At 37.5% G+C, this 23,630-nt stretch overlaps 1 protein-coding gene across 1 annotated transcript in view; it reads left to right on the forward strand.

Annotated features, from left to right (window-relative positions):
* Nucleotides 1-2,790, forward strand: part of DIP2C (disco interacting protein 2 homolog C) — a 601,650-nt gene extending 598,860 nt beyond the window's left edge. The window contains exon 37 of the mRNA XM_044678953.1: nucleotides 2,516-2,790. Within this exon, the coding sequence (XP_044534888.1) occupies nucleotides 2,516-2,768 (253 nt within the window). The 3' untranslated portion in view covers nucleotides 2,769-2,790. The remainder of the gene's footprint in view (nucleotides 1-2,515) is intronic.
* Nucleotides 2,791-23,630: the final 20,840 nt, after the last annotated feature.

The following is a 23,630-nucleotide window of genomic DNA, read 5'->3' on the forward strand; positions in this document are numbered from 1 at the left end:
ATTAATACTGCACATTATAAATTCCTACATTTCAGGGATTGGTAATTTGATTTTTTCAAGCTGCACTTAGCAGGATGATCTCATTTGGGAAGGAAACATAGAGCTAAGTCAGCTTTTTTTCAGACTCAGATCCAAGTGACTTCAGATTTTATAGAAGTCCTCTGAGCTGCTCCACCATTTTGGACCTTAGCCATTGTCATAGAAGTTCGAAAAGTCCTCAGGTGCCACTTTTCTCTACATGAGAACCCATCTAGAAACTCCTTGATAAGCCAATCAAACTTATCAAACAAACCCATTGTTTGAAGATCTCTATGGAGAGGGCACATAATCAGGAGGGTCCTGCCTCTGATTCTTTAGATTTGGGGGGGTCTTGAACAAGTCACTGGTCTTCTCTTTTTCTATCAAGTGATAACAGTGCTCATTCTACTAACTTCACAGGTTGTTATGAGGCTCAAATGAGACAATGTTGTAGAAAGAAGTACATTGCAAATTTGCTCTGTAGCCGAAGTTCCTAAATTAGGGGGTGGGACAGGGCCCCATTAACAGTCTGTTGAAACCTAGGGACTTCTCAGAATAGTTGATGTCTTGAACTTCATAAAATATATTGGATAACAAAAGAAAGCAGATAGTTAAGTAATACAGTGAATAGAGTGCTAGACCTAGAATCAAAAAAGGTCTGAGTTCAAATTTGGCCTCAGACACTTACTAGCTGTGTGCCTTGGGCAAGTCACATAACTTCAGTTTGCCTCAGTTTTTTTTCATGTTTGAAATCAAGATATCAATAACACCTATCACCCAGGGTTGTTGCAAACGTTAGGGCAGCTAAGTAGCACAGTGGATAGAATGCCAGGCCAGAAGTCAGGAAGACTCATCTTCTCGAGTTCAAATCTGACCTCAGACTCTTCCTAACTGAGTGGCTCTGGGCTAGTCACTTAACCCTTTTGCCTCAGTTTTCCTCATTTGTAAAATGACCTGAAGAAGGAAATGGCAAACCATTCCAGTATCTTTGCCAAGAAAATCCCAAATGGAGTCACAGTGTCTAATTCAACTGAAGTGACACAATCGCAAACATTAAACCATTACATAAATGCCAAGATGTAATTTTTTTTTCACACCTAAGTTGATAGACCCCCCTCTGAAATCGCTACAGACCACTGGGAGCCAATGAACAATGGGTGAAGAAATCTTGCTGTAGAGATAGATTTGATGTGAAAACTCATTCCACAAAAGAAGAACAAAACAAGTCTTTCACTTGTTTAACACCTAGAAAATTAGCTGCCTGAAGCTCATACAGGTTAAATGACTTGCACAGGGTCATATGGCTAGTAAGTGCGGGGGTAGGATTTGAACCTATTATGTCTTTGTGGCTCTGAGTCCTCTATTCTATCCACCATACCACATCATATCTCTAATATAGGTGCTATTTAAAGATAAGGCATGAATATTATTACCTATGAAAAACCCTGTTCTGCTGCCTCAATGTGGCAATTCCATGTGCTCACAGACTATGGCCATAGAAAGTCACCGAGGTGGATGATGAATTTTATGTTTTGAATTTTTTTAATCACATGACCAACTTGGCTTATTTTGGTAAGTTTCTTATAACCTTCAAAATTCACTTCAAGAGCCATGTGAAGACTTTCTTAATCTCCTAGCTGCTGAAGTAAATTTGATTTAGGTGTCCCCCCCCCAAAAAAACCTGCTCAACTGTTCATACTCTTTGATCAAGTGAATAGTATACTGGCATCTATGTTCATCAAGGAGATCAAAGACAAAAAATATCATCATAAGCTTTCTTCTTATAGCAAAAAAACCAAACAAACAAAAAACAAAACATGTGAGTGCCCATGAATTGGGAAAGAGTGGCTGAACAAACTGTGGTATACGAATGTAAATGGAATGTTATTCTACTTTAAGAAAATTTTATTTTATTTTTTTACTTTATTTTTAATTTTTAAATACTTTCTCATGTTTACATGATTCATTTTCTTTCCCTCCACTCTTCCTTCCCCAGTCCCAGAGCCAACAAGCAATTCCACTAGGTTGCACAAATGTTATCACTTGATACCTATTTCCATATTATTCATTTTTGCTATAGAGCAAGTCTCAGAAAAATTTAAAATATGAAGAATTTCGAGAAATGGAAAGACATGAATCAGAAGGTTAAAAAAACAGGATGAGGAGAAAAATGCTACTACAATCATATAATTTCAAAGAATGCTAAAAGGCAGCTGAACTTGGATTAATTACAGTAACTATTAAGTCTGGAAGAACAGATGATGAAGCATTTTTTTTTCATCCTTTTAGAAGTGGGGGGAGGGAGTCTGGAAGCAAGATCAGATGTGGTCTCTTTCTTTGTTGGTTGTACTCATGTTTACTTGGTTACTATGGAGAGGTAGGGGGTCAGGAAATGGCAGTGATGAGAAAAAAAATAAGGTATCTATCTGTAAAAGTAGAATTGTTTTTTAACCCTACCCTGTTTATTATACTAATGATCTGTCTTCTCCCCTCCTAGTGCCGTGTTTACTTGGACAAATTTATTGGTCGTCGTGGTTGAGCTGGATGGATCAGAGCAAGAAGCCTTGGACCTTGTTCCTTTAGTCACGAATGTGGTTCTAGAAGAACATTACCTGATTGTAGGCGTGGTGGTGGTGGTGGACATTGGTGTCATTCCTATCAACTCCCGTGGAGAGAAGCAGCGTATGCACCTACGAGATGGATTTTTGGCAGACCAGCTAGATCCAATTTATGTGGCCTACAACATGTAGTTTTGTCCCTTTGGCTTCCATGGACTTTACTAGAGATGTATACATTTTTCTCAGTGTCCACTAAAAATGTGCAGAGAAGCGAGGGTGATGCTCATCAGTTTGGAACTGTTTCTGTTGTGATGATGATGATGATGATAATGATGATGGTAATGGTGATGATGATGATGATGATGACTTTTCAAAGCAGTCACAATTGGCCAGGGAATAAAATGTGAAATGTGTTTCCTTTACCACTAAATTTTTAGCTCAGAAGGACTTTGGGATTACTGCCTTTGGTTTGTTGGAAAAGCCCATTTTAAAACTTTTTTCCTTTTTTTTCTTTTCTTTAATTTTTTTTTTACTTATTGGATAAGTGCTTTCTGCGTAAATGTGGCTTTGTACTTTATGTTGAGCTGAAGTAGCAACTTAAAAAAAAATCTGCCCACTGAATGGGTTCTTTTAAACGATTTTACATAGTGTAACAAAGAATTGTTTTCACTGTTTTAATGTGTCATCGATCTTACCAACGTGGATCTGTTACTAATTGAAGCCATCTTTAGATCCCATTGTTTTAGGAAAACATGTTGAGGTACGAAAACTTTCCAAATAGCACCTTCCAATTAGAATTTAGCAGCTTTCTTTGTCAGAACTGTGCCGAAGGACAAAGGCTACCCAATGGCCTTTGACGTTAGTGTAGAAAGAAGAAATTATAAATAAGGTGTATTTCGGCAATTATCTTGCAGATATCTTTGTACTAAACTAAAAAGATAAAATAAGTTAACTTCTTCATATGTAATTATGTACAAAACGTTTAATTTATTTTGATCTCTTTAGAAGTATAAAAGAGAAAACATTCAAGAATATTAAAGTCTTGTAATGTTTGCTAATATAAAAAAGTGTTGTATTATCTTGCGTGGATAGTATCACATCAAATATATATATATGAAATATAAATTCACTAAGGACAAAAGAAGATTTTAAAGTTTAAAATGCAGAACTTGTCACTTGCATGGTGTCCCTGTTCCCCCCAATCCCCACTCTACTGTAGATAATTGAGTGTTAACTCACACAAACTTTCTCTGATGAAAGCAATCGTGGATTGCCAAGTAACCCTGTCTCAAAGTTTCTTCTAGATACCAGATACCAGCAAGTGAAATTATTGCCATCTCGAAGATGGTAAATGAATTTAAGGCTAAACATGCACTAAAATATTTTTTTTTCTTTGCCACAGAGGTAACAATAACTATATTTGTGCTGGCATGTGCTTACACTTGTTAGACTTTAGGAAGGCAGGTTGGCGAATAGCACTGTTTCCTAGCTGCAAGAATTTGTTGCACAAGTTTTCCCCATCATTTTTGTTGGTGTGTTAATTTTATTTTTCATTGCTGTTATCGTTGTGATAAGGAAAGGTTTTACATGGTCACTTGCACCAACTTGGTCTCATTTCTCCCTCCATTGGCCATTGTAGTGGGTAGGCACATTCTCCAAGACAACTTTAGGGAATGGACTTAGGTAAATGGTCTTCTCTCTTCCCCCCCTCCCCACCCCCCATCCCCCCCGCCTGGAACCGAGCTAGTGAGTTACTCTTCTCCAGGGTCTCTTAGACCAAAGGAAGTCCTTCAAGGAACCGAGCTTCCCTGGTAGCCTGTACAGAGGCCATTGAAAGGGAAGTCACAAAGCATGCTTCACAGCTGCCTTCATTTTGCTACCCACAGATAAATAGGTCTTCAGGTCCTACTTCCATTCTTGTCTCTCCTTTCCTGCCTCCGTCCGCCCCTTATTTTTTTTTTTTAATTTTCAGAGCTCATTAGTACATTTCTAAATCAAGTTGGCCTGTCTGTGTCTGACCAGAGTGAGTCTATCAGCAGCCATCCAAGACTGATTTATTTTATAATTGTCCCAAATAGGCTCCTGTGATAGCTCTCTCGTTACTGGATATGCATGACTGAGATTGTTGCTGGGAAAAATTTAAATACTTTTTTTTCTTTTTTAAATGACACTTTTAGGTAAAGTCTATGTCTGACTTTGAAGTACGCATTCAGTAGTGGGCCCTTTGCTAAAAGAAAGTTTTGTTTGACTTCCAAAATCTAAGGCAAATTGTTCTGAGTATTTTTTTTAAAAGCACATTTTTTTTTTGTCTGCATGTACAGTGCATCCTCCCATGCCCACAAGGCATTTGCTTTTTAGATCACCATTTTGGACTTCATTGCTGTGTTAATATCTCTAAACATATGCTCCAAACACACAATCGGAGAACTTATTACAACATGAGGTCCTCTACTTCCTAAGGGGCAAAAAATAAATAAATTCTATAAAGAAAAAGGGAAAAAATGTCTTATAGAAATACAATTGCTTTGTCCTAAGGGAAAGTTAACTGGCTCTAAGTTTCAAATACGATTTTGATCCATTGCTAAATATAATGGGGGGGAGGGGACTTTGCTGGAAGTGGGGGGGGGGGGAATGGAGGGTAATTTGTGAAATTCCACCTCGATCCCTTTAGCCATATTTAACCATCGCTTCCAATGGCACTTTAGCCTTCACCAAATTAACTCTGCATTCATGGAGGAGGGAAGGGGGAAGAGATATGTGCTGCAATGCAGTTGGGAAAGGAGTTCAGAATAATGGATCTCTTCTGCAACCTGTCATCTGTGGTATTGAGTTTTCTACCCAATTAGGGATAAAGGACTGAGTTTGGGGCAACATAGTGAAAAAGCAAAATGGAAGGCAACCCTTTGATACCACCAGATTCAGCAATAAAGAAGGATTGTTCTGTATTAGGAACTGTATTGTAGATAAACCATTCATGAGAATGTATAAAATGTTTGTCTTGTGACCTTGTGCTTTCGAAGTCAGACAAAACCATGTAATCAATTTGCACAAAGAGAGGGTACACAATGAACATTCACACACACACACACACACACACACACACACACACACACACACACCTAATCAAACAGGAGCAGATTCCTCATGGTGCTTGTTTATTATATATATATATAAATAAATATATATATATATATATATATATATTTAATCCTGCTTGACACTTTACCCAAGGGGAGACTGTCCCTTTTATCAGTTGAATGTTAGCAGCGTTATTTCATAGAGTGTGGTGACTGGTTAGAGCCAATCACAGTTTCAAACAAAGTTTTTATGTGCAAAGGACAGCAAACCTTCTTGTATGTTAAACCACCAGTACGCTTTGTACATCTGTGATAACGCCTGTTTTATATTCAAATGAACAAATAAAAGCTTTTATTTTTGTTGCTCTGAAAATAGTTTCTTACTGGGTTCCCCTGGGGGGGGACAAAGCACAAATGGACTACAAAGGAGCTGAGCTCTCCTTAAAGCACGAGGATGTCACCTTTATCAAACCGTAGCTTGGGTCCTTTATCCCGCCAATTGCCTTAAGTGGCAGGACATTTTCATGGGCTGAACCCCAATGCATGATGTGCTCTCCCCTCCCCAGCTTCACCTCCTGGTTTCCTTCCAGTCCCAGCTAAAATCCCACCTGCTACCAGAAGCTTTTTTCCCATTCCCCCCCTTATTTGTAATGTCTTTCCTCTATGGATTACGCCCCCCCCCAACCAGTTTAGCCTGTCTACAGCTTGTTTCGACACAGTTGTTTGCATGTCGTCTCTCCTATCAGACCGTGACCTCTTTCAGGGATGTAGCACAATACCTGGTACACAAGAGGTGATTAATAAATGCTTATTCACCGATGGTATAGAAGATCTTCCTAACTATAAGAGTAACCTTTATATAGCACTTTGAGGTTTCCGAAGCACTTAATACAGAGTATCTCCTTTGAGATACCTCCCAACAATTCTATGAATTGGGTGCTCCTGTGACTTCCATACAAATGAAGAAACTGAGGTTAAGTAGCAAGCATTTATTAATCACCTCGTGTGTACCAGGCACTGTTAGGAAATAGGCAACAGGAGGGGAGATGAAATGGTTCCTGTTCTCAAGGAGTTTATGTTCTGTGAAGGAGAGGTAGCAGGAATGCCTGGGTTATTAACTGTGAGAAGGTGGCGTTGGAAACTAGATTTTCTTCACTTCCAAAGACCAGCTGGGCATCTGTCATGTCAGGCTGTTTCTCAGACTTGGAGCAAGTTTCTCATCCGAGGGTAGGCGTTGGTTGCTTGGAGCCACTGAGTATAGCAACAAATGTTTTTGTTTTTCTCCCTCCCAGTCTTTTAAGTAAACATGTTCTAATCTAATGCATTTTCCTGAAAATATACAAAGCCCTGGATTCTGACTAAGGTCTCGGGAGCAGTGGTCATGAACATACATCTGGACTGGATAGAGTGCCGCGACGGGAGCCAGAAAAAGCTCAGCTTCCTGAGTTCAAATCCAGCCTCAGACACTCACTAGCTGTGTGACCCTGGGAGAAGTCACTTAACTCTGTTGGCCTCAGTTTCCTCAGCTGGGAAATGAGATGGAGAAGGAAATGGAAAAAACAATCCAGTATCTCTGCCAAGAAAACCCCAAAAGGGATCCTGAAGACTTGGACACAACTGAAAAAAAAAAAAAGACTGAATGACAACAACAAACCAAAGCACCTTCTTAAGGTTTGCAAGTCTCCTTGGTCCTGCTGCAGGCGACCTCCGACACCTCAGGAAACAGTCAGGCGGCTGCTGCAACCAAAATTAATTTGAGTCATTCGACAGCTAAAAGCCACATCCTTTGCTGAAGATCTGTGGGCCTCATTCTGGCTTTTTCTTTGGGGAAGTCGCACAGTGTTCATCATCCATCGGGCCCCCCCTGATATTGAAAAGTGCTCACGGTTGTTAGACCATGTTTGAAAGTCAACAGGACTCAAAACTGCCAAGCTGGAAACCACAAGAATTGATCTAAAAGCATTTTTTTTCTTAACTTCCCTCCCTACCTCCAACCTTCTCTTCCCACCTTCAACCAAATACAGATTGATTTAGTTCAGGAACATCCCTACAGGTTGGACTTACATCTTCCAGGAGGACCTTGACTCCAATAAACCAATTTCTGGGTTTAGATGTAGATTCCTGACACAAGGCAGCCCTGCAGATGCAGAACAGCTTGAAGCCCTAACAGGGGGTGATTCGACATGCTCCATGCCTGGGGGGTTCCGACCTGTTGCTCTGGCACTAGGCAAGAGATACCCATCCATGCTGGTTCACTCAAGTCAAATCAAGTCAACCAGCATTTTTAAGAGCCTACTATGTGTCAGGAACTGTACTAAGTATTAGACGACCTGTTTGTCAAGGAGATGACATAGGAAGAAATTATCTAATGGGCATTAGTTAACCAAAGGACTTCTCTGGGACATATATGCATGGATGCACATTTCCTACTGGCAGGTCTTATGTTCTCATCTCCTTCACTATCTGTAGGGGCTTAAATAAGCCAGATCTCTAGTTTCATGAATAACCACCCAATATACCTCAGAAGGAGAATTATAGAAATATCTAGAACTATTTTGAAATAATATAAAGTAGAGGTATTAAACCTATGGGAACACTCTCTAGCCAAAACCAGATTAGGATAGAAATCAATACAGGGGATGGAGCTAGGTGGCTCGGTAAAAAAGAAAGTCATGTTTAGAGATAGGGGGTCCTGGGTTCAAAATTGACCTCAAGACATATTTCCTAGCTCTATGTCCCTAGGCAAGTCACTTAACACCCCCATTGCCTCATCCTTCCTACTCTTCTGTCTTAGACTCAATATTGGTTCTAAGACAGAAGGTAAGGGTTTATAGGCCTAGAGATGGGAGGTCCTAGGTTCAAATCTGGCCTCAGACACTTCCCAGCTGTATGTCCCTGGGCAAGTCACTTACCCCCCATTGCCTAGCCCTTACCACTTTTCTGCCTTGGAACTAATACACAGTATTAATCCCAAGATGGAAGGTAAGGGTTTAAAAAAAATAAAGAAAAAAAGAAGGCAAGGGTTTAAATATGTACATATTTAAATATATACATAAATGTATATATTTGTTTATTTAAACCTTTACCTTCTTTTTTCTTTTTTCTTTATATATATGTATATGGGAAATAGTTAAGAATAGAGAACATTAAAACTTATAACAAAGTCAACATGGCCTGCAGGGACCCTGACATATTAGTAGCCCCTATTTTTATTTAAGTTTAACCCCACTAGAATAAAGCTTTCTATAAATGTTAAATATGTTTATTATTCATGCTAACTTAAACCAGAAAAGACATTAGTCATAGAAATTCATAGGTCATCAAAGTGCCGAGCATCTACTAAGCCCCAGCTTTATAAAAGTTGAGGACTTCCATGAATGCATTAAGATTCAAAGGATCAACATCAATGGTAATAGTGACTTGGCTCCTCAAACAGCTGCCTTTTCCCTATCAAGAGAAAATCCAAGGTTCGTAGTCTTACCTGGCCTCAAGAAATTATGTGTAGAAGAAGCAGAAACTTATGCTTGAAGTACTACAAACTCTAGCCTTGGCTTCCATTTTCCACAACATTTATGACCTACTCCTACCTTTTGTCTTCTATCAAGTTGCTGCATATTTTATCATGTCTCAGAGAGTTGGACTAGGATCCCAAATGGTTACTCTTTTTGATGCTGAGCTATTCTAGAGGATATAACTCAATTCTGGAGACAAGCAACAGGAGACTAATTTACTAAAAGTAAGTTCAATCCAATGGAAACTGGCTCAAGTTAAATGTGTTCTCTTAAGCTAGAATAACCTGTTTTTGTTTTTCAATCTTGAAAGCACTGAATGTAAAGACAAAATCATCAGAACCCATCATGGCTGAGAAAGTTAATTCTTGCTATCTTGGTGTGGTACTATGGAAACTACCCTGGATTCAGGTAGAAGACATGAGTTCAAGTCCTGATTCTAAAATTAATTTGCCTGCTTGAGCACGGGTAAGTGACTCCTTGGGTAAATGTCTTCCAGTTGCCTCATCTGTAAAATGTGACAGTGCAATAGATGACCTTTAAGGCATCTTCTAATTCTTACTCTATGATCCTTTCATTCTTTCATTAAGATAGTTGAGAATACCAGTCTAATCTTGGTGAGGCCAATTCAGCCCCCAGGTAGAGAATGAGCACCTAAGGTTGAAGGTGATAATAGCAGGAAAAGAAGATGATGACAAGGAGTGTCACCTAAAGCACATCAAAGGATTGGGAACTTTAAGTGAGAGAGAATATGAGATATAGACTCAAGTAGATATGAGCTCAGATTTAACCTCCAGTGTCTACTAGTTTTATGACTCTGGGTAGGTCACTTCAAATGTGACTGAACCTCAGTTTTCTTATCTGTAAATTGGGATAATCACACTGTAGTAACTCCCTCACAGGATTGCTATGAAGCTCAAAAGAGATATCTGTTAAATGTTTTTGTACATCATAAAGTTCCTTAGAAATATTGGGGAATCACTCATCTTAGAGTCACGGGCCTTGAGTTTACATCCTGTATACTATCTATTGGCCTCGGGCAAGTTCCTTCATTTCTTTGGGTCTCAGTTTTGTCACTCCATGACCTTTAGGAGGGTCCCTTTAAGCTCTAGATTTATGGTCCTATTATTGATGAGTCAGAATAGATCTATATGATTTCTTTTTTTTTTTTGAGCATGTATAGAAAATCTTTTGTTTTAATGTCAAAATAGATCACTCTTCCAGATGAATCCTTTGCAACAAAATGATGGCTTCTTAATCTATATTTGCAGACCTGAAACTTTCATCTTTTTATCAGCCCTCTATTTCTAGCTACCCAGAAGATATCTTCATCTGGATACTTCTCAAACTTACCAAACTTACCAAAAAGAATGTGCTCTCTCCCCAACCCCCAAATCAAATTCCTTCCATGATTATCCTATTTCTATCTACTGGTGCCACCATCCTTACAGTATCTTAGACTAGAAATCATGACTTATTTTCCTACCTAGACTGTGACTGATGTCAGGAAGTTGTGTGGTGGTGGTTTTTTTTTTAACTTTGCTATATACATCATCTGTGAGGAAAACAATCTCCTTCTCTGCTTCTCCTTATATGAGAGAAGAGAAAGGAGGGACTGGTTTTTAAATAGAGGTGCTGGACTCCTCTTGGGATTATAAAGGAAGCAGATAGAGATGAAAAAATCAGTACTGTGGTCCCTTTTGACTCTTACCTTAATACCCAGAAGCATTAGGGTGTAGAGATTGTTGGGGTAGAGGAGTGACAGAAGAAAGATCCCCTTTTGTTTTCCTCTGCATCTCATTCTTGACTCTCTCCACACATAATAGCACGCTTTTCACTCTGAGAGTTCATTGCTTTTGTGGCTCCTTCCTCTAATAGGTCAATTCTTCAAAGAGTCTACATTTTATTTTATTATAATTAATTTATCCTTTTTTAAAACAATTACATATAATAACAAATTCCACATACGTTTTCCAAAGTTATATGATACAAATTGATTCTTTTCCTCTCCTCCCCATTTCCAGAGCTGGCAAGCAAATCAAGCTGAGTTATACTTATATTATTATGCAAAAAATAATTACATTAAACTAAAACCCCAAATAAACAGGTGAAAAATGGTATGCTTTCACCTACATTCTGACTCCAATAGTTCTTTCTCTGGAGGTATATAACATTCTTTGTCATAAATCCCTCAGAATTGTTCTGGATTATTATATTGTTGAGAGTAGCAAAGTCTATCAGATTTGATTGTTTCACAGTATTGCTATTACTGTGTACAATAATCTCCTTGTTTTGCTCATTTCATTTTGCATCAGTCCATGAAGGTCTTTCCATCTCTTTCTGAAATTATCCTGTCCATAATTCCTTACAGCAGAATAGTATTCCATCACCATTATATGCCACGATTTGTTCAGCCATTCCCCAATGGATGGACATCCCTTCTCTTTCCAATTCTTTGCCACCACATAAAAGGACTATACATTTGAAGGAAAATGGTTAGGCCAGCCAAGTGTTTGTGCCTCTCTAGGCTCTACCCCGACTCTGGATTTTCTCTACCATCTCCCATGCCTCCGTCCATTTTACCTCCTCTCCTTCCCCATTTTTAGCTTCCTTTTATTTATGTCTTCTCCCATTAGAGGGCAGAGATTGGCTTTCTTTCTGCTTGTATTTCTATTCCCAGGGTTTAGAATAGTACCTGGCACATAGTAAGTGCTTAATAAATGTTTGTTGACTTTTCTTGACATTAGCTGTGTTCCTTGATTTGCTAATTCATGCCAAATCATGTCTCAGAGAATTGGGCTGGGAGCCCAGATGACTCCTCTTTTTGGTGCCGAGTTATTCTGGAGGATATAGCTTAATGCTGAGACATGCAACAAGAGACTGACTTCCTAAAATGAGCTCAATCCATTGGAAACTGACTCAAGTTAAGTGGGTTCTCTTGGGCTGTGTTGTTTTGCTGTAAAAATGAAAAGATTTCTGATTTTTTTATATTTTGAGTCAGAATACCTGGGCACAAGGCTTAAACACAGGTTGTGCAATCCTGGGCAAGACACTTAGCTTCTAGGACAACAATACTTGTGTAACTACTTCATAGGGTTGTTGAGAAAAAACAAAAGCACTTTATAAAACAAAAAGTGATGGAAATGTCTGTTATTTGATTCCCAATATTTCCCTTATTAGACAGTAAATACATGATTCTATGCTTAACTTACCTTTATGTCCCTTGATCAAGCAATGGCTTGATTATCTCAGATGCACACAGAATATTTGATAAATGAATTTTTCATTCTCCCACAAGGTTTTTTGACTGTAAAAGGGGCTACCCTATGCAGGAATCTAGAGCATACGTGGCAGAATAATGTGAAATAACAGATGAGGAAGTGGTTGGAAAAGTTAAATGGCAGTGATTAATAAGTGCCAAGAATTGTTTTATTTTTTTAACCTTAAATGAATCAACAGTCAAATTGTTATGTAACCATCCAGAGCCTGTTGGCCAAGTATAATACAATAACCTATTGTAGAGTTAGAAATCTCCCAGTGATGTGGCAAGTAGTTAGAAAGATGCGCTCATAAATTGATGCCTGAGCTTGACAGTTGTTTGAGTTCTTCGAGATGGCCTATCGGTGTACAGTATATTTATTTCAGTTAAATTTAAACAGCTGCAGTGTTCAGTACTGTATAAGAAACACAGTTCTCATCAGTTAGTTGCTATTTTGCCTACCTAGTTGATTCCTAGCAAAATATATTATCTGTTTTTATTTCTGCTGACCAGTTCAAACCCACCCAAAGACTATGAGGTACTACAAGTCTCAGCTGTTTCTTGTATTTTTTGTGATCCTCAGGCATTAGTGCTCTGTTGGGTTTTGTTGGGGGGGGTTTTGGTGATGGGAATTGGGCGAAGGGAATTGATAAACTTGGCAAAATAGACAGAGTGATAGATCTAGAATAAAAATGACATGAGTTCAAGTCTTGCTCTATAAATTTAGCTGTATGATCCTGAACAAGATCTCTCAGTTTCACTATACTTGCCTGAAAATGAGGAGAAAAATGGAATCTATCTCATAGGGTTGTTGAGAAGATTAAAAGCAATAATGTATATAAAATGCTTTGTAAACTTTGAGGGGTTATATAATTGTCAGCTAGCATTAAATGAAAGTTTCAGGTATGCAGTAATGTATTCACAGAGATCCTTAGCATTCCCAGAAGTTTGTTTGGCTCTTGTTTAAGACTACAAGGCAGAGGGAGTAGATTGAAGATAGGTTCACTGTGAGTGAAGCCGGCATTTTTGTTGAACTCTCCCAATACACCCTTCCTACAACAACTTGAAAAAACATGCCAAATCAAATCCTGAGTGGGAAATACATAAAAAAATTCAGGAGTCATTTTTAGAGTTCAGGACAGCTCAAAGACAGAGAGGGGTCTATGGACCCTGGGGTCAGGGCTGGTTGGGAGCTTGGCCTGACAGAAATGGTACTTGGCACAGCTTCTGGTCCAATTGTCCTGGTTCACACAGAAGTGGTTCAATTCCTAAGGAATTTGGCCAGAAAGAGATCCCAAGGGACCTTAGTATTAATCTTGATGCAGGATCAAGTGCTCCTTGGTATTATTGTCACTCACTACCCAATTCTAGGTCACAGTTTGAGGATGGAGTTGAACAGTCATGAGGGAGCCCCTGTTTAAGGATCAGAACTCAGATCTGGGGGCAGAGACCAGATTTCTCCCTGGATCAAACCATTTTGGAAGCATTGAAAACTTTCAGGCTTCCACTGAACTAAGAAAGCAGCAGAAGGACATAAAAAGCTTAAAACTCAGGCAAGATATTCCCCTCAAATGCAGGGGTAAACATACCCCAACTCTAACATAAAGTTATAAGCCAAGAAATATGTTGGAAAAGTGAGCAAACAATAACAAAAAAGAACTTAAGAATAAATAACTAATATGGTGACAGGAAAACTCAAGATATAAACAAAGAAACAAAACCCAATGATATGAAAACATCAAAAATCCTCAAAAAAAAAAAAAAAGAGATGAGACATTTAAATCAATTATAAAGGAAAACTGGCCAGATATCTTAGAGCCACTAGGCAAATTGAAAGAATCCACCAATCACCTGAAAAAAATCTCAAAATTAAAACTCTCAGGCATATTATAGCCAAAGTCTAGAGCAGTGGTTCCCAAACTTTTTTGGCCTACTGCCCCCTTTCCAGAAAAAAATATTACTTAGCCCCCTGGAAATTATTTTTTAAAATTTTAGTAGAAATTAATAGGAAAAATAAATGCACCCTTGTCCATAACCACTCCCCTGAATTGCTGCAACACCCACCGGGGCAATAGCACCCACTTTGGGAATCACTGGTCTAGAGCTTACAGGTCAAAGAGAAAATTTATTGAAAACACCTTGAAAGATCACTCAAATATTATAGAAACGCAGTCAGAATCACACAAGATTTAACAGCTAATGTTAATAAGGAGTATGGAGCTTAGAATGATATTCTGGAAGGCAAAGAAGCTGGGATTAAAACTAAGAATAACCTACCCTAAAAAAACTGTGTATAACCCTTGAAGGGAAAAAATATATATTTAATTGAAAGAAGACTTTGAAGTATTCCTGATGAAAAGACCAAAGCTGAATAGAAAATCCAACATTCAAGTACAAGACTCAAGTGAAGCATAAAAAGGTAAATAAGAAAGAAAAATTATAAGGGAATCAATAAGGTTAAAGTATTTCCATCCTTTATGGGAAAATGATACATATAGCTCCAAAGAACTAGAAGGGCAGCTAGGAGTTTACTTCTATGGTTAAAGAAAAGTATGAAAGCACAATTGTCAAAAATTGTTGAAATTAAAGCAATTATTAGGAGTTCTTTTGTCCAAATATATGTCAATAAAACTGGCTACCTAGATTAAATGGATGAATATTTACCAAAATGTAAATTATCCAGGTTAATAGAAGAGGAAATAGAAAATTTAAATCACCCTCTATCTGAAAAAGAAATTTTAGCAAGCTATAAATAAATATAAAATGTAAATAAAAGAACTTCCCCTAAAAAAAGTCAATGGGACCAAATGGATACACAAGGAAATGCTACCAAAAATTTAGAGATCAACTAATTCTAATATTATATAAACTATTTGGAAAAATAGGCAAGGAAGGAGTCTTACCAGATTCCTTTTATGACACAAATGTACTGAGACCTAAACCAAGAAAAGCAAAAACAGAGAAAGGAAACCATAGGCCAATTTCCCTAATAAATGATGATACAAAATTTTTTTTGAATTGAAAAATTTTATTTAATTAATTGATTTAGAATATTTTCCCATGGTTACATGATTCATGTCCTTTCCCTTCCTCCCACCCCCAAGCCCCTGCCATAGCCAACAAGTAATTCCACTGGGTTTTACATATTGATACAAAAATTTTAAATAAAATTCTAGCAAGGAAATGATAGCAATGTTCCACAAAGATAATATATTATGACCAAGCTATATCTATACCAGGAACACAGGGCTGGTTCAATATTAGGGAAACTATCAGCATAATTAATCACATCAATAACAGAAACAAAAAAAATATGATTATCTCAATAGAGCCAGAAAAAAGATTTTTTTATAAAACATGCACTCATTCCTATTAAAAATACCAGTAAACACCAGAATAGAATTTTACTGAAAGCAAGTATTATCTATTTAAAACCAAGAGCAAGAAGTATCTGTAATGAAAATAAACTCTAAGTCTTTCCAATTAGATCAGGAGTAAAGCAAGGATTTCCATTTTCACTATTATTATTTAATATTGTATTAGAAATGCTAGTATAAAACAATAAGGCAAGAAAAATCAAGGAATAAGCATAGGCATTCAGGACATGATGTATTTTTTTGCAGATAATATACTTAGAGAACCCTAGAGAATTAACTACAAAACTAGTTGAAACAATTAACAAATTTAGCAAAGTTGCATGATATAAAACAAACCCATATGAATCATCCATCAGCATTTATATATATATATATATAATCAAGTGGGAAGAAAGATAAGAAAAAGTCTGTTTAAAATAACTGCAGTCCATATAAAATACACACACAAACATAGAGGAACTATATGAATACAATTACAAAACAGACTTCAAACCAATAATTATTTAGATAGGTAGGTCAAGCCAATGCAACAAAAATTATAATACTCTCTAAATTAGTAGATTTATTCATTGACATATCAATAGAACTATCAAAGAATTACTTTAAAGGGCTAGAAAAAAATTCCTCTAAAGTAATAGAAAGGTCAAGAATATCAAAGAAATCAGTGGGAAAAAATGTGAAGGAAAGGAACTTAGGAGTACCATATTTCAAACTATATTACAAAACAGTAATCATAAAACAATTGAATTCTAGATGAGAAAAAGTGGTTCAGCAATGGAATAGATTAGAGTACACAATATATGGAAGTAAATAAGCACAGTAACTTAGAATTTGAAAAACCAAGACATCTTAGCTTTGGGGGCAAGAACGCACTCTTTAACAAAACCTCCAGGGAACAATGATCTAGCAGAAACTAAATATAGATTCAGTGTTTTACATTGTATACCAAGATAAGCTCAAAGTACATAATTTAGACATAAAGAGTGATATCATAAACAAATTAGGGAATCATAGAAGAAATCACTTATTAGATTTAGAAATAGAGGAAGAGTTCCTCATCAAACAGGAAATAGAGAAGATCATAGGAGGTAAAATGGATAATTTTTATTACATAAGTCAAAAAGGGTTTGTACAAACAAAACCAATGTAGACAAAATTAAAAGAAAAGTAGGAAACTAAGAGAAAAAATTTTACAACATTTCTGATGGATGTTTCTTTTTCAAATAGATATAGTATTGATAATTAAGTCAAAATTTATTTTAAAAAATAAGATCCATTCCCTAATTCACAAATGGTCAAAGGATATGAACATGTAGTTTTCAGAGAAAAGTCAAAGCTATCAAAAGCTTCTAAATTCTCTAAATCATCAATAATTAGGGAAATGCATATTAAAACAAGGGCAGCTAGATGGTTTAGTGGATAGAGCACTGGGTGTGCTTTCAGGAAGACTTATTTTTCTGAATTCAAGTCTTACCTCAGACACTTACTAACTGTGACTCTGGGCAATTCATTTAACCCTATTTGCTTCAATTTCCTCATCTGTCTAATGAACTGGAGAAAGAAAAGGTAAACCACTCCAATATCTTTGCCAAGAAAACCCCAAATGGGGTCACACAATCAGACATGACCAAAAATGACTGAACTACAAATTAAAATAACTGTGGGGTACCACCTCACGCCCATCATATTGGCTAATATGACAAAAAAAAAAAGGAAAATGATAAATACTGTGGCATGTGGGAAAATGGTTTCACAATTTTTATTCTTTTTTTTTTAGATTTTTTTTAAAATTTTAAACCCTTAACTTCTGTGTATTGACTTATAGGTGGAAGATTGGTAAGGGTAGGCAATGGGGGTCAAGTGACTTGCCCAGGGTCACACAGCTGGGAAGTGTCTGAGGCCGGATTTGAACCTAGGACCTCCTGTCTCTAGGCCTGGCTCTCAATCTACTGAGCTACCCAGCTGCCCCCAACACAATTTTTATTCTTAATGAAGCTGTAAACAATCTAGCCATCATGGAGAACAATTTGGAACTATGCCCTAAAAGCCTATAAATTTGTGCATATCCTTTGATCCAGCAATATCAAAAAGACTCATGTGCAAAAAATTATTTTAGTCATTCTTTTTGCAAAGGTAAAGCCATCAATTAGAGAACTTCTAGACAGGTTGTGGTATATAATTTGTAACAATAAACAAGATGGGAGCAATTCCCAAATGTCATAATAGATGAATATGATGCAAATTTATTTTATAAATTTATACATTTTAAATTATAGATATAAATGAATTTAACTCCTTTGCCCAAGTCTTATACCAACAGAAACTATAAACACTGTGATAGGCATCAGCATTTCATCATGCCAAGGAGGTAACTGGTCTGTCAAAAGTTATGCCAGTGAAATTCAAGCCTTCATAGGTATTATTAAGTTGGAAAGGCTCTGACTTTGAGCCCTATAATGAATAGACTGTGTGCCTTTGTTTTGAGGATCAACATAAATAAATTCAGAGAGGCTCATTGCCAGTAAACTGACCTCCAGATTGTTTTTTGACTCCTCAGATACGTGGAGACTACCCATTAACAAAGGGAGGAGCTGTGATCTGTACTTTTGGAAGGATGGTGAACCCATTACCAATGACATCAGGACTCCTGAAGGCATTGAAATATAAGAATTTAGCGCTCCAAGGAATCCATTTCTAGATGACAATTCAAATCCGGGTTTCATATGGCCCATGTTAACATAACAATTTTGTTAACACAAAATTCCATATTATCTAGGACACCCTCTACCCAAATTATGATTCCCATCCATCACATCCCTCACAAGTATCCATCTAACCTCTACTTAAATGGCTCCAGAGACAGAGCACTCATGTTGTCTAACAAAGAAATTGGTGAGTGAGAACATTCCACTTTCAGAAAGCTCTTATTGTAAGGAAATAATGTTGAGATGAAATCCAGATTTGTTTAACTACTTTCATCTATTAGTTCTAGGTCTCTGCCAGGCAGCAAAGTTTAACCCTTTTTATGTTCTACTGCCCTTCATGGCATAGAAGACAATCATCTAGTCCTCCAGTCTTCTCTTTTCCAAGAGTTTTTTTTTTCCTGATTACCCCAGGACCTTCAACGGATCCTCAGATGACCCAGTTTTAAGTTATCATCATCTTTGCCTTTTCCTTCTGAGTACCTTCCTCTGATTTAATCAATCAGGTGGATCTCTAAATTAACCTGAAGAACTTCTGTGCTTTTCAGTAAAATAACAGCCCCTACTTTTGTGACAGAGGATCGAATGATGGTTGTGTAGACCTTAAAGCACTATATAAATGCTAACTATTCATACTATTCTTCCAGGTCACTGAACTGTGCTGGTGAGCAGGGATTCCAGGAGCACAGACTTAGAGCTGGAAGAAGCCACCTCACAGGTCATCAGAGGAGAACAACTATTGTTTTCAGATGTGCACCCAGATGCCTACAGGCAGGATATTATACAGCATAGGAAACTGGCCTTTGAATGAAGAAGAACTAGGTTTAAAGTCTGCTCCTGACACATCACATACCTCCTGTGGGTCAAGTCACTTAACTTTATGAGAGTGACTGACTTGGCACTGATAGAGGAAATTCCTCACCAGGATTTTCTTAGACCAGAAGTTTCTTATACCAACAGTTCTCAAAGTGTGCTCTACCAATCCAGGGTGGGTGGTGTTCCAGAGACCCCATTTAAGAGGTCTTATAATAATGCCAAGATATTACTTGCCTATTAAAATACTCCCCTAGGTTCTAACAATGTATCTATGTGAGACTGGATTTTTTTTGTACTTCATACAATCACAACAGATTGAAAGCAAATGAGGGAAGGAGGGAGGGATGAAGGAAAAAGAGGGAGGGAGCAAGTAAGAAAAACATTTACTATGTACTTACTATTTAACAGGCATTGTGCTAAGTGTTGGGAGTAGAAACTGTAGCATCCATGATCCTGAGAGGGGTCAAAGCTGCCTCACAGAATTCCATGGTGCCCCCAGAACTCCAGGAGAGGATCATGGATGCTACAAACCCATAAAGAGGAAAAAAGACAGTCTGCCTTGAAGGAGCTTACATTCTAATGGAGGAATTCCATTAGATAGCGGAAAGAGAGAGGAAGGATGAAGATTATGAAGCCTAAAAACCAGTTGTCTTCTATTAAGCTAGACACTAAAAGTTTCACAAGAATATGTAAAACAATGTAACTCTTCGCACTTTTTGTTTTTTGGTTTGGAAAATGGTTATTTTTCTTTAAAATATTTTACTTCTCAACATAGCTAGGGTTTTGATTGTTATTTTAAAATGAAGTCATGTTTTTAAATGATATCACTTTTCATTCCTAATACAGTAAATGTTGATAAATAAAAGCATTTGCGGGTCCTTCATAATTTTTAAATGTTTAAATGTGATCTGAAACAAGAGAGTTTTAGAAACATTCCTCTCCGCTACAGAAATCACAACTATGGTGGAAAATAAATAAAAACCCAAAGTCATTCACGTGCCTCAGAGGTCCACAAGTGGATATTTGTAACCCAAACATCAGCATGCAGGCTGGTCTGCAATGGGGGCTTCCACCATGCCCAACAAGTACCATCTCCTACATCACCTGGGTACCTGCCCTTGTTCAGGTCTGTACAACCTTGCCTTGTGTCTATGAAGTAGAATCATAAAACAGGGCAGCATTCATAGTCATTCTGGCCCCAGAGGGTTTTTATGAAATGTCCCTTTCCTTATGTCCCTAGTTGGAGAAGCCAACTCTTTCCCAATGGGCTGCGGTTCCTCTCTCTTGCATGGCTCCCATGGCACTCTCATGCAGCAAAGAAAGGGACACCTGCAACTGAAGGGCAGGGTGGAAGAGAGGCTTTTCTTAGAAATACTATTAAGCCTGGCAAATGTATTCTTTAATAACATAAATGTAAGAAAAGCAAAAAGGGCAGCAGGTCTGGCCAGGGTGGAGCTTCTCAGGTCTCTACTTCCTGAGGTGAGTGTTCTCCATGAAACACTAATGGTCGTCCTTACTGGACGCTTGCTGTTTTAGATGGAGGTCCCCTCCCCTGGTCTTACAGAAGGAAGCTGCCAGTGTAGCTGCCCCAGCCACTTTTTCTTTCTCTCTCTTTGAGATTCCCTTAGAATTCCCACCATAACTATGTATTGGTGGGGGTGGTTAGGTGGGGAGGACCCAAATCTTCCCCATTCTTGTCTAAAGGCTCATCTCAATTGCTTCCCTCTTCCCAAATTGGGAGGAATTACAAATCCGACGGGTTTCTTCGACCAGTCAGCCCTTGCCCTAAGGGTTGTTACAACTGAAGAGCATGAAGTGACAATAATGTTATTTTATATCAACCCCAAAACAAACTACCATGATTGCCATTGACTGCTCTCCAAAGGTCCATTCCACCCATACACAGACTACAGGAACTCTTATATTGAGATAACTAGAGCTTGAGAAGCAGAAGAAAATGGGAGAAGAGGGGCAGAAGAGAGAAATGTGTTTCGTTTTTAAAAAAAAATTTTTCCCAGATTACAAGTTTATACAATTTTCAATAATTGTTTTATGACATTTTGTGATCCATATTCTCTCTCTCCTTCTCACTCCTCCTCTCTCCCTAAGACAACAGGCAATATGTTATAGGTTGTACAAGTTAGCATACAATATATATTTCCATGTTCATCATGTTGTGAAAGAAATTGCCTACACTAGAGAAAAATTTGTGGAAGAGATAAAGTGAATGGTATGCTTCAATCTGTATTCAGACTCCATTAGTTTATTCTATGGAAATGGATAGCCATTTTTGTCATGAGTCTCTTCAAATTGCCTTGGACCCTTACATTCTTCTGGTTCTGGTTCTGCTTGCTTCACTTTGTATCACTTCATATAAGTCTTTCTAGGGGGCAGTGAGGTGACTCAGTGGATTGAGAGTCAGGCCTAGAGAGAGAGAAGTGGTCTTGTGTTTGAATCTAGCTCTGTGTCCCTGGGTAAGCCCTTTCCTGTTCCTCTGCCCTGAAACCAACACACAGTATTGATTCTAAGATGGAAGGTAAGAGGTTTTTTGTTTTTTTAAATCGTCTTTCCAGGATTTTTTGTAATCATCTTGTTTGTTATTTCTTATGGTAAAATAGTATTCCAGTACAATCATATACAAAGAAATATGTGTTTTAAAAAGGACTAATTTTTCAAATCTTGACCCTTTATGTTATATTTTACTCCTTTTTTTAGTGAGGCAGTATTAGGAAGGAGAGGTAGAAGTTTGGAATGGGAAAGGAACTTTTTTCTCAATATCTAATTTTAAATTTTATTTTTTTTTAGAAAAATTTTTTCCATGGTTCCATGATTCATGTTCTTACTCTCTCCCCCTCCAACCCCCCTGTAGCCGATGCACATTTCCACTGGTTTCTTCATGTGTCATTGATCAAGACCTATTTCCATAGTATTAATAGTTGTACTAGGGTGGCCATTTAGGGTTTACTTCCCAAATCATGTCTGCATCAACCCATGTGTTCAAACAGTTGTTTTTCTTTTGTGTTTCCACTCCTGTAGTTCTTCCTCTGAATGTGGGTAGCGTTCTTTTCCATAAGTCCCTCAGAATTGTCCTGGATCATTGTGTTGCTGCTAGTATAGAAGTCCATTACATTCAATTTTACCACAGTGTATCCTTCTCTGTGTATAATGTTTTCTGCTCCTTTCACTCTGCATCCATTCCTGGAGGTCATTCCAGTTCACATGGAATTCCTCCAGTTCTTTATTCCTTTGAGCACAACAGTATTCCATCACCAACAGATACCACAATTTGTTCAGCCATTCCACAATTGACAGGCATTCCCTAATTTTCCAGTTTTTTGCCACAACAAAGAGCGTGGCTATAAATATTTCTGTACATGTCTTTTTCCCTATGATCTCTTTGGGGTACAAACCCAGCAATGGTATAGTTGGATCAAAAGGCAGGCAGCCTTTTAGAGCTCATTGAGCATAGTTCCAAATTATCGTCCAGAATGGTTGGATCAATTCACAACTCTACCAACAATGCATTAATGTCCCAATTTTGCCACATCCCCTCCAACATTCATTACTCTCCCCTGCTGTCATTTTAGCCAATCTGGTAGGTGTGAGGTGATACCTCAGAGTTGTTTTGATTTGCATTTCTCTAATTATTAGACATTTAAAACACTTTCTCATGTGCTTATTGATAGTTTTGATTTCTTTATCTGAAAATTGCCTATTCATGTACCTTACCCATTTATCGATAGGGGAATGGCTTAATTTTTTTGATTTAGCTTCTTGTATATTTGAGTAATTAGACCTTTGTCAATGTTTTTTGTTATAAAGATTTTTTCCAGTTTGTTGTTTCTCTTCTGATTTTTGTTGCATTGTTTTTGTTTGTACAAAAGCTTTTTAATTTAATATAATCAAAATTATTTATTTTACATTTTGTAATTTTCTCTAACTCTTGCTTGGTTTTAAAATCTTTCCTTTCCCAGAGATCTGACAAGTATACTATTCTGTGTTCCCCTAATTTATTTATAGTTTCCTTCTTTATATTCAAGTCATTCACCCATTCTGAATTTATCTTGGTGTAGGGTGTGAGATGTTGATCTAAACCTAATCTCTCCCATATTGTTTTCCAATTTTCCCAGAAGTTTTTGTCAAATAGTGGATTTTTGTCCCAAAAGTGGGGCTCTTTGGGTTTATCATGCACTGTCTTGCTGATGTCACTTACACCAAGTCTATTCCACTGATCTTCTTCTGTCTCTTAGCCAGTACCATATTGTTTTGATGACCGCTGCTTTATGGTACAGTTTAAGATCTGGTACTGCTATG

The sequence above is a fragment of the Gracilinanus agilis genome, chromosome 5 (assembly GCF_016433145.1).
Source record: "Gracilinanus agilis isolate LMUSP501 chromosome 5, AgileGrace, whole genome shotgun sequence".
NCBI lineage: Eukaryota > Metazoa > Chordata > Mammalia > Didelphimorphia > Didelphidae > Gracilinanus > Gracilinanus agilis.